Raw genomic sequence first — 11,330 nt, forward strand, 5'->3', positions numbered from 1 at the left:
TAGTTAAGCAGTATCCCACTTGGGGTGACTCGGAGAGGGAACTCTAACAATACATGTAAAGTTGACTCCTAATGGGGTCAAGACCCAAACAGCCTGGCTTTACAAGTATCATATGCAGCTGCTGAAGTGCTCTCAGTACCTCAGGCTTGGTTCCAACCCCCCCCCCCTCCACCTTAGAGCAGGCTTTAAAAATTGAAGAGGAAAATGTAGCATTCACAGATGTCTCCGTGTTAGCCATATTGTAACCAGACCTTGTTAAGTCCATTTAGGTTGGCTTTCCATATGACAGCATGAAGGTCCACTCACCAACAAGCCTGTCTTCTAAGGAATACAGTGCCAGGTAATTGTGGTGGCAAGACTCTGCATCCAAGTGGGACAAATTGAGCAACATGTGCATGTTCTCTGGAACCAGCAGGGTCCAGACACACAGTCTGCAGGCAGATACACAAGAAGGTGTACAGATACACAGAAAGTGACAGTCAGGGCACAGGCAAGGTGGAGGTAGAGTGTTGGGGAGGACAATCGAGGAATACTCACTGCTTGCTCTCATAGTATAGGTGGAGGCTTTCTGGGAAGTGTAGCTCTCCCTTGGACCCTCTGATTAGGCCATCAGGTTCACTGCATGAGGCTGAGAGGAAAAGCCAATGCATCAGGGCTGCAGCCAGTGCAAGCCTCCATAGCATCCTTCCAAAAGTTGAAGATCTGGGAGCCACTGGTTTTCTTTTCTGTACACTTTCGTTCTTCATGCACTATTCTTTTTCTGTATTGACTTCTAGGATGCTTCATTGTTTTGGGTTTTTGTCCCTTTTAGGCTCTTTTTACTCTTCCGTTGCTGTGACCATTTTTCCTCTTTTCCCTTGACCCTGAGACTTCATTCTGTGGGTGGAGGAACTTCCCAGGTTTTACCCTACTCTTCCTTTTTCCTTTCTATCAGGGATCCCAGCATAGGCTTAGTCACACCACCAGTTTTAATTCTTACTGCTATTCTTCTGGACTTTCGGTCAGACTTGGACTAATGTCTGGTTATCTCCTCATCCTCAACATGGTACAAGTGGAATCCCCTTCATCAGCAAAACTGCAGCTGCTTCTGACCTGATTATGTTTGAGCTTTCATTCTCTGTGTTCAAAGCTGTGATAATGTCGAGTCCAGCTGGATTCCTCCTTCTCTTCACTTTCAGTCCACACTAAACTATTTTTCTCTTATTTTCTTCTTTTTCTTTTCTGTCCCTTATCATGTTTTAATCCCTCATTTAAAAAAATTATCATAAATTCCCCATTACATATTCTTCCCTTATTCTCCTTCATTACTTTCTATTGTAAAATGAAGCCCAGTTTCTGATTTAAATGTGCAGTTTCCAGAATTTGATCTTAAATTATCTTTCTATTCTTTTCTCTTGTGTGACTCCACTACACATGCTACAATCAGGCTGCTTTGGTTGACGTGCTGTTTGCTCCGTATATTTCCTTCTTTATCCTTTGGGGTCTGTCCTGGATAAGGATCTCTCTGTTTCAAAGCCTACATTGGTTGTTTATATCTCTGAGCAGCTCTGGGGAGTCTACTTTTCCATATTGCTTTTTGAGAAAGAATCCTACAGGCTCAAAGGCCCAGTGAAACAGTTAAGCCAAGAACCAATCTAATTTTTCTTTTTTATGGATGATATAACTGAGAAAAGAGCTTGCCCCAAATCTCACAGTGAATTCATTGAAGTGTCACAACAAACACAGATAAGCTCCCTGTGTTAGTAGGGAAACTTCCGGGGGGAGTGTAGCTTATTAACGGTCTCTGCACCATCTCCCTTCTCCTATTATCTAATTATCAGTTACTGTTTGTCAAGCGCTGTTTGCTAAATTAGATGAAATGATGGCTTGACAAGAAGATACCTGGAAGGAAACGGGGCCCTGTGGACGCAGAATTGGCAGGTCCCAAGGAATACCTGTGTATGCTCATCAGAGTTTTATACCAAGTGACCATAGAAACACTACCAGAGGAAGATTTTTGATGATAACAGGAAAAGACACTCAGAAATGTTAGGATGTTAATTCATGCTCCTGCGAGTACATGCTGCAAGGAGTACCCACCTCTGTTGCCTTTTCTCCGATGGCCTGAGAAAGAAAAAAAGAGAAGATGCAATTCAAAGCTTGTGGTATCTTGGACAAGAAATTGACTCAAAAAACAGATCATTTTAAGTCAATATGCAAATGCTGAGAATTTAATCTGTGAAAAGAACAGGATGACAAAGAAGGACGGAGGTCCTGGCATTTTCAGATGATTTCACTTACTTTATTCTTACTAATGAAGAAACAGTGACTTAGAGATTACACAGAGCAAAAAGAAGCAAGGATGCATGAGAGTGGAGGCCAGAGATATAAGTAACCTTTCTCCAAAATTGAGCATTTTGAATAGTCACACACTGAGGTTCAGATATCTGCTGTTGTGTCATACTCTTGAAAAAAAAAAAAAGTTCTGAGTTAGCTTTAATTAATCCTCTTGGGAAATGATGAAGACCACTTTGAGACTGGAAGACACCAGTTGAGTTTGGAAGTTGAAATGAAGCTGAGATTTTCTCCTGGCTGGTCTACTAGTAGGGTGCACACAGAGCCTGCCCCTCAGATTTACCACATTTGCTTCTATGCTTGTGTTTCTAAATCTTTGTCTTATTAATTTGAGGTGGGATTATTCATTATGGAGGACACTATTTGCTGTACTGTACATGGCTTAGCAGTTCCTATGACCTTTTCCCACTAGGCACTGGTGTCCCCTCTTCAATTGTGACATATAAAAATATTTCCTAGTATCATTCTCTGGATGGTCCAATTGTTTCTGAGCTATGTTTTAGCTTGCTGAATCTTGCTAGAACAGTTGAAAAGTAGGTGGATATCTCTAGTTTCATTCATAGGCAAAGTTTAAGCAATTTATGAGAAATACATTCCTTTTCAGTGAATATTTTAATACCTGGATATGTATGATATTTTTCTCTTATATTAAATCATATGTTTCAAAATCTTCTCATGTTACAGAAGTGGCTCTCCCCCATCTCAACTTGTTTAGCCTGCTGATGCTCTTTGCTACCACAGAACTGTAGCTTCCTAAGCTCTCAGGTTGGCTTTGTTACCAGTCTGGATGTGTTCGCGGATCCAAGGAAGCACTCTCCTCAGATCTGTGAAGATCCCAGGAGATCCTTGCTCCTTTTTCCTTGAATTGTTTCTCCAGCCTCGACCACAGCCCAAACCCCAAGAAGTCACACCAGCCAGAGTCCAGGCCCCTTTCTTATTCTTGCACATGAGTGACCCTCCTGAATCTCCCTGAGGAAGAAAGAAGGAAGCCTCTGTTACCATGATTGTTGGTGAAGATGCCTCAATAGCTCATTCTTTCCTCTTAAGGCTGCTAGCATGACTTCACTTCTAATAATTTAGACTCAGGACTCCAGGAGAATATCTGGGTACAATTTCCACTCGATCCTCAAACATCAGAATCTGATGCTTTTCCTCACCCTTGGCTCTCATCAAAGCAGCAGAATTCCTTTCCTTTCCTCTTCATACTACAGAATCAGAGACATCTTGCCTAGAGACTTACTGCAGTCTTCATAAATGCTGAGAATTGAGGATAAGTGACATTCCCAACACCCCTAAATCTAGGAATCCCCAAATAAGAAGAGACATCATTAATGGATAGGAGAACCCAGAATGCCTCATCCTTGGCACCATCTCTATTATCTTTCGGGAAAAGCAGATTCTAGTTTTATCTGGAATCACCATTCTTAAGCCCCTAACCTGCTAAAAAACTTTCCCAGGCCTGGAGCTGTATCCACTTACCTGACAAGCATCTCTTCCTCCATCAGGGGATCCTGTACAGAGGAAAGTCTTTCCAGTAACGGGGTTCCTTAAGGTCAGCAGAGCTGCCTCACATTCCTCCTGAGTCAAAATCGGCAGGTTCACCTGCTGCAAGACTCGTGGGAGGCTGCCACCTGGAGCAAAGAGATCAAGCTCATCAAGGCAGACCTCACCTTCCCTATCCTTCCATCACCGGATCGGCAGTCGGATGCAGGTTTGTGTCTTTTTGGAAGGAGCTCAATTTTTCAAGCATACTGTGAAATTCTCTGCCTTTTGAAATGGTTGCCTGGTTGCTTAAAAAAATTAATTTAAAAAAATTCTGATTTCTGGTTATCTGCCAAAAAGTTTTGAGTTTGGATTAAGAGGACTGGCACTGGGGCTCTTACCTTCAGTCAAGCGACCCCAGCCTGCAGTTGTGCAAATAAATCCAGCCTTAAAATATTCTCCTTGCTCTGGAAGACACACTGGCCTCACAAACTGGCCTGAAGAAAAGACCAAAGCAGGACTTGGCTTATGGAGAAGCTACCATAGTTACACCTATCAGCATCTGGATGGTCCCCAAAGACCCCTTAAAGATCATGATAGATTAGCCTCACATCTTCAGGGGTCACTTGTCACCTGCCTTCTCCTAACTCCACATAATACTACATAAAGAACCCTAAGGAAGGGGCATTTTAGGAAGGGGACTTTCTAGACAAATCTCTGCTTCCAATGCATTATCTAGAAGAGGTGGTCTCATGCTACATACTATGATCTGTAGGGGTTTTCGTATGGATGAAAGGTTATGGGCTCAACAATTCATGTTTACTGAATTGGAAGGTTCCAACCATCTTCAGAAGAGCAATATCATAGTTCATAGGTTTTTTGGTGGAGAACTGAGGGTGTATGATGATGGTTTCAATGGCGAGTGTTTGCTCTCCTGGCTCGGCTTGGCTCAAGTCGTGTTCCCCAGCAGTAACGCTCAAAGTTAACGCAATGTTTCTATAAAAAGGGAGAAGGAAAGAGATGGGGTTTTAATGAGCCTCTGAGCGTGGTTGTAAATGCTGGAAAAATTGGCCTCTTCATGCAGAGCATGACAGTGCTGAGCAAAGCAAAAGAGAATGACTCCATTGCTATTAAAAAACGGAAACAGTGTAGAGATAGTAACATGATATACTTAATATTTGTCAGTGCTATTTTTAATCAGCTAGAGAAACACACACACACATTTGTATTTCAGGGAGCTAAAAGATATCTGAGACTTTTCAACTATCTTATTAGGTAGGCTGTTCCAGTCATAATACTAGTGAGGTATTTTGTGAATTATTTGTAATTCCCAGTAAGGGTGTTGCTTCAGTGTTAAAATCTCATGTGATATGTGTGTTGTGAAGGACAGCAATCTGATTCTGATGTTCCAGGGATTATGCATTCTCAAGGACTTTGGAGTAATTACAATGATGGAAAGTGGGGATTGTCTCTTTACCTTCTTTATATTTGTAATTAATAGTTCTCCCACGAAATGAGAAAAATGCTATTTCTTCAGGTCAGTGTTATCTAGAAGGAATTTGATAGGATGAGATGGGATGAAGTAAGCATTTTGAGCTTTTAATTCTTTGGGACCCTTCATTTGCAATGGTGATATGTCATACAATATTGGAAAGGGCATCATCACTTCTCTTGGAATGTTTTCCTGAATCTTGGATATATCAGGTACTTACTCTAGTATATAGCATCTCTCTAGCTTACCACTGCCTCTACTGTAGGGACATTGTCAGCCTTTTGTTTGTTTGCTTGTTTTTTTGGTTTTTTTTTACTCAACATATAGGGTTTTTCTGTTTCTCAGGCTGGTCCCAAATTCCTGGACTCAAGAACTCTTCTTGCTTCAGCTGTTCAAGTAGCCATGCCTGAAGACGTGCGCCACCATTCTAGGCTATTTCTCTTTTCAACTATGGACCTTCTAGGGGGCATTGCGTCTCAGTCATTTTTGTGTCTTTGGTATTTACTAGTAGCTGGCAGTTAGTGAGCATCCCAAGAATGTTTACAGACTTGAAATGAAAGGACAATTATGAGAACATGATCTTGGTTACAGCCTGGTATATGCATAGAATACCATAGACAGTGGAGTATTTGGATAATACTAGAAATCTGATTAAAAAAAAAAAGAAAGGTCTCATGCTGAAGCTCAGAGAAGCAAGACCAACAGGAGGGAAGACATGGGTATACAGATGTAGGTAGAGAAAATAAATTGATATAGATAAAATATAGTTATATTTTACTGGTCTGTCTTTGCTGTCTCTTATCTGCTTTTTAAGATGTATAATGAACCAGGTACTGCTTATTCACTGTAATATTTTATCTAGTAGGAAACTTAACTAGTAGGAAACTTTCACTAGTCAGTCTTTTGATATCACTCTGTTGACTTCAGTGGGTTTATGTAAATCCAGTATTTTACCTCTGCAACGAATACTTTTCCTACTAATATGAGGCTCAACAAGCCTCATTTGTAACATCCAATTAGGAAGATTTCTTGTGTTTTATAAGAGTAATTGATTCTGATTCAAATGGGGAGATTGGGGTACCCTGGTCTTCCTCCATCAGCTAAGCTTTCCTACCTGTTAGCCATGCAGTGCGCAGCTGTGATGACCCACTGTGAAGAGATGATGGTTCCTCCACAGACGTGTTTCTGCTTTTGTTTCAAAGACACCTAGATGACAGACAGCTAATTGGTAAAAGTTAATGGTGTGGGGCACCCCAAAACTTATGACTGACCATATTGTGAAAAAGAGATACAGATAGCTTAACCACAGTGATCACAACTCAGGCACTATATGACAGTGTATTTGACTTTAATTTGGGCTTACTGCCTTTACATATTCTTAATGAATTATTTGACCCCTAGAATTTCAAATCTGTTCTTTCGCTTGCCTGTTCAACATACTTTAAACGACGTTTATTTATCTCTGCATCCTCTCTGAGTGTGCTCGTGTGAGTGTGTCTGTGTGTGCATGCTTGAGTGTGCATGCACACACTTGCAAGTGTGTGTGGTGTGCATCCTTGAGTGTGCATGCACACACTTGCAAGTGTGTGTGGTGTGCATGTAGCAAGCAGAAGACAAATCTTGGGCATCAGTTTTCTCCTTCCACCATGTGGTCCCGGGGAGGAAAATCAGTTTGTCAGGCTTGGTAGAAAGTGTGTTTGCTCACTGGACTGTCTCTGATCCTTATTAACATTCTGCTTCCAAGTCAGTCTATCCATGATATTTGATTTGATTCTCAGGTGGCTTATAAGTGACAAGTAAATACTTTCAATAGTTTCACATTCTTAGGATGAGAAAATGGCAGTTTATCAGAATTTTTCACCTTTTAAGCAAAAATTATTTATGAACAGCAAAAACAAAACAAAACAAACAAAATAAGACAAAACAAAAAAACACAAAGAGACACAGAAAAAGCTGCTAAAGCTACCACAGCTCAGCAGTATAGTGAAGGTTAGAGCTTTTTAGGCTTTAGATTAAATCATTTGAACCAAAACAAACACTTAACAAAGAAAAAGGAGGAATATGAAAGGAAGCTAAGGATAAAAGACAGAACAACAACAACAACAACAACAAAAAACATGAAAGAAAAGCCAATAGGTCATCATTATTATGATCTGAATATAAACTTCTGAACTGAATAGATGACCAATTGATCAAGGGACCATCTGATAGTGTTTGTTAAATTTGTCAGTGGCACTCAGGCAACCCACTGAACACAAATTCAACCTTGAATAGTACTCTTCTTTCAAGATTAGAAAAGCATAGCTCTGGGTGTGTTGTGAGGGTTGGTTTGTTTGTTTTCCCAAGAGAGGGTGACCTAAGGGAGGTACTATGTGATCTGGGGAGATACAAACTTGACATATCTTAGTTCACTCACCAGAGATGGGTTTGCGAGCCTCACCTGCCAAGGATAGGAACCTTTCTCCACTTGGCTTCCTCCAACAATTCGACTGAAAAGGTTAAAGTAATTCTGAGGCTGGGGCTTAACCAGACTCTGCCCACAGTTGGGAGCTTTGGAAAAGACAAAACAAACACTGAGTGATTAGTTTCTAGGACTAAGATGTACAGAGAAATCTTCTGAGCGAGAACAAAATGCAGTATGTGGGATATGTAGAAAAATTACAACATGGCTTTAGGTTAATGATTGGGATTAGCTGTGTTTTGTCACACATACAATGTGTGCTATCAAGAGACAGCTTTTATGTTGTGTGTATATGTGTGTGTGTTCATTTGTATGTAGTTCCACATGCCCATGTGTGCATATTAAGGCCAGAGGTCAGCTTTGACTATCTTGCTCAGCTCCTTTGTACTTGTTTTTAGAGACAAGGTCTCTCATTGGCTTAGAACATGGAGAATAGGCTAGGCTGGATGGACAACTAGTCCCAAGGATCTGCCTGTCACTGCCTCCCCAAAACTGCATTTAAGAATGTGCATCACTATATCAGCTTTAAAAAATGTTTGTTTGTTTGTTTGTTTTTTAATTAAACCCAGTCCTTTGTGCTTGCACAGAAAATACTTTGCTGACTGAATCATCTCATCAGACCAAGGAATGACTTCTAATGTGAAAGTTAAGGGCTGCAGGGATAGATAGTGCTGGACTGCCGGGAATGCAGCCTCTTTTCTTTCTGAGCTCTCTGGTGTCTGAAAAAAGAGGTTCTTTGCAGCTCTCTGTAGTACCCCAGGGTACTCACTGTGTGCCAGGATGGTTGATTCTGGCTTTCAACCCAGTCAGACTGTGGACTCCACAAAGATGGGGATTTAATCCTTCCTTCTTTCCTTCCTTTTTCTCATTTGTGAAACAAGTTCATTTCACTATGGAGCTCAGGATGACCTTAAGTTCATAATTCCCCTGCCTCTGCCTTTGCAATGCAGGTGTGAAATGCCACATGTGGTATATGCACAACGTATATTACAAGCCCTGTGAATAGGTTGCCTGGTTAACTAATAATGATGCTGTAGTCTATCTTAGTTTGTGATTGTGTCCATATCTCTCCCCTTGCCCATGAGACTGAGTGTGAAACCATGCTCTGTGGTGACTGCCATACAGCCATAGATGAACTAATCTAATTAGATTTAATGCAAGGCAGAAAACAGGTTGTTCAAGAACAATGGTATGATGATAGCCTCAATTTACATACCAGTGTTAAGACATGTGCCTGTCAGGTAAAGGGACAAATAACTTTACAAAAAACACTTCCTCCCTGAAAACACTTAAATATGTGTGTGTTTACGTGGGCTTTGACTTCTTGGATAAGGGGCCAGTTTAAATTTGCTTGATTGCCCTGGGTAACTCGGTGGTGGATTTGCTCCTCTCAAGGTCTTTTTTTTTCCTATGAGGTTCCCAGGAGTGCATATGAGGCTTTGGCTCATCATCACCCAGCTCCTCCACCTAGATGACTCTGAATGCTTCTGACCACCTCATCTGAGAAGCCCTCCTTGATTTCCCCAAACTGGGTCCTGGTCTCTTCCATAGGACAGCACTTTCTCACTATCACCCTTCACCAGTTCTTTCCAAGCTACTGATAAACTGTGAGGGTAAATTGTTTACTTGCTCACTTGTCTATGGATTTCTTGAGAATAGGAATGTGGCTCCTATGTATCTGCACTTCTAAGGTCTAGGCCAGTTCCTGGCTTAGAAATCGCACTTGAAAAACAACTGAATGAGCGAATGGCTTTTCTTGGGAATACATCCTTAAGAGGTCAGCAACTTAGACCAACTTTAAAGCGTATAAAGCTCTCCCATTATTGCTTAATCCCCACACCTTGCCTGCCAAAATGCACTTTCATCTTCATGCATCTTCATCTTTCATTTTTAGTGAAAACTAAAAATCAAAGAGACACACAGCTAATAGCAGCAGAGCATGAAGCAACCAATTGTGTTTTCATTCTGAACCTGGGGCAGGTATATCACAAGCTTTTCCAAATGCTTCAGATGAATGAGCTGTAAATCTGCTAGACAAAAAATTTAGTACTCCCTGAAGTCACTGAAGCAGAAACAGAAAACATGTTGATTCTCCAAGCTGGCACAAGTCTGACTATAGAGAAACCTGCCAACAACTGTTTTCAGCTTATTACAATCAAGGCAAAGATTTACACTATATGTCAGTGAGCATGCATCATATGGCCAGCAGGATAATTTCCCCGGCGGTTCTAAATGTTTCTAAATCTGTGCTGATATCTAGAATTTGCTCCCTGAGAGAATACAAGGTTCTATAATGCATCCGACTAAGTGGACCATCCCCAAACAGTTGGTGAAACGAGGCGAAAACACTTAACTCCCCCAAACACGTTTATATTTATTTCATAGTACTTCGATTTTATATGCTGACCACAGCAGAAAAATCAAAAGAAAAAAATTTTGAGAACCATTACATTTCTGAAATAATCTGCTTCTCTTGAATTCTCAAATTAACAAGAAGTGGAATTGTTACTCTGATTCTCAGCAAGAGTGATCCCATCAGACAAAGAACAAAGCTAGTTACAAGTTATATTTGAAACTTACCTCTGATGGAAGAAAGGGCTGCAGAATTACCTTGTTCCAAACAGAGCATTCCTAATATTAAAATAAGCTTCTTCTTGCTTATAGGCATGTTGAGATTCAAAGCTTCTCCCTAAAGTGTATAGAGGCTAAAGGAAACAAGAGTAACAAGCTTAGAAGAACAGCAAGAATACAACTTAAAACAAGCTTATTTATTAACCAAGACTTGAGGCATTCAACCTTGTCCATAAGACATTTCTGAATGAATGTGGTTTCTTGGAAATGTCTTTTGTAAGATGTGGGAGAGTCAACTACAGAAGCAAAGTCTTGGTTGAGTAGTATAACATATTCTGTTCCACCTACGGCAAGAAGTTGCTTCCCCCAGTGTTTCTGGTTTAGCAAAGTGGTTTGTGTCTGAGGTTTTGTTGTGATACTTACTCTCCTTTCTGTAAGTGTCTGCTACTGTGTAACACTAGCCCTGAGGAGATGCAAACAACTGTCTACTCATCCCTGGTAGGGAATTGATAACAGACTGAAGTAAGAATCTACTAACATCCAACATGGTGGACCAATGGGTTTTATTGACGTTATGGGTGAGCAGCTGAAATGACTCAAAGACAATGGATCAATAAAAGCCTGCCCCAGCACAGGTGACAATAGCTCAGAAGAATTGGAAACCTAGAACAGAATGCACAGCCTATAGACAGTTGGACAAGTTGGAGAGTGTAGGCAGCTCTATTGGTTTGAACCTCTTCTACGCAGCTCAGAGGATCTGAGAGTGTCTTTCAGCAATCTTTACTGCTTACATATTCTTGGAAGTATGGGGCCTAGTGACTCTGGTTGGCTTTAAGAACTTCATAAAACCTTTGATTTGTGTACTTTTAGAGCCTTAACTAGCCTCCTTTTACAACTTCCTAAGTCTTAAGGAGGTTCCCTCCATGTTAAAATGTTTTTCTCTCTGAAGATTTTGCTATGTAACAAATATCAACATTGTCCTTTTGCAAG

General features: G+C 40.8%; 1 protein-coding gene across 1 annotated transcript in view; it reads right to left on the reverse strand.

Annotated features, from left to right (window-relative positions):
* Nucleotides 1-10,437, reverse strand: part of Ovch2 (ovochymase 2) — a 42,581-nt gene extending 32,144 nt beyond the window's left edge. Inside the window, exons 1-10 of the mRNA XM_021659315.1 lie at nucleotides 10,350-10,437; nucleotides 7,749-7,858; nucleotides 6,423-6,514; nucleotides 4,640-4,812; nucleotides 4,218-4,313; nucleotides 3,814-3,965; nucleotides 3,114-3,303; nucleotides 2,080-2,103; nucleotides 538-628; nucleotides 307-431 (exon numbers count right to left, since the gene is read on the reverse strand). Of these exons, the coding sequence (XP_021514990.1) occupies nucleotides 307-431; nucleotides 538-628; nucleotides 2,080-2,103; nucleotides 3,114-3,303; nucleotides 3,814-3,965; nucleotides 4,218-4,313; nucleotides 4,640-4,812; nucleotides 6,423-6,514; nucleotides 7,749-7,858; nucleotides 10,350-10,437 (1,141 nt within the window). The remainder of the gene's footprint in view (nucleotides 1-306; nucleotides 432-537; nucleotides 629-2,079; nucleotides 2,104-3,113; nucleotides 3,304-3,813; nucleotides 3,966-4,217; nucleotides 4,314-4,639; nucleotides 4,813-6,422; nucleotides 6,515-7,748; nucleotides 7,859-10,349) is intronic.
* Nucleotides 10,438-11,330: the final 893 nt, after the last annotated feature.

Source organism: Meriones unguiculatus, chromosome 14 (genome assembly GCF_030254825.1).
Source record: "Meriones unguiculatus strain TT.TT164.6M chromosome 14, Bangor_MerUng_6.1, whole genome shotgun sequence".
Taxonomy (NCBI): Eukaryota; Metazoa; Chordata; class Mammalia; order Rodentia; family Muridae; genus Meriones; species Meriones unguiculatus.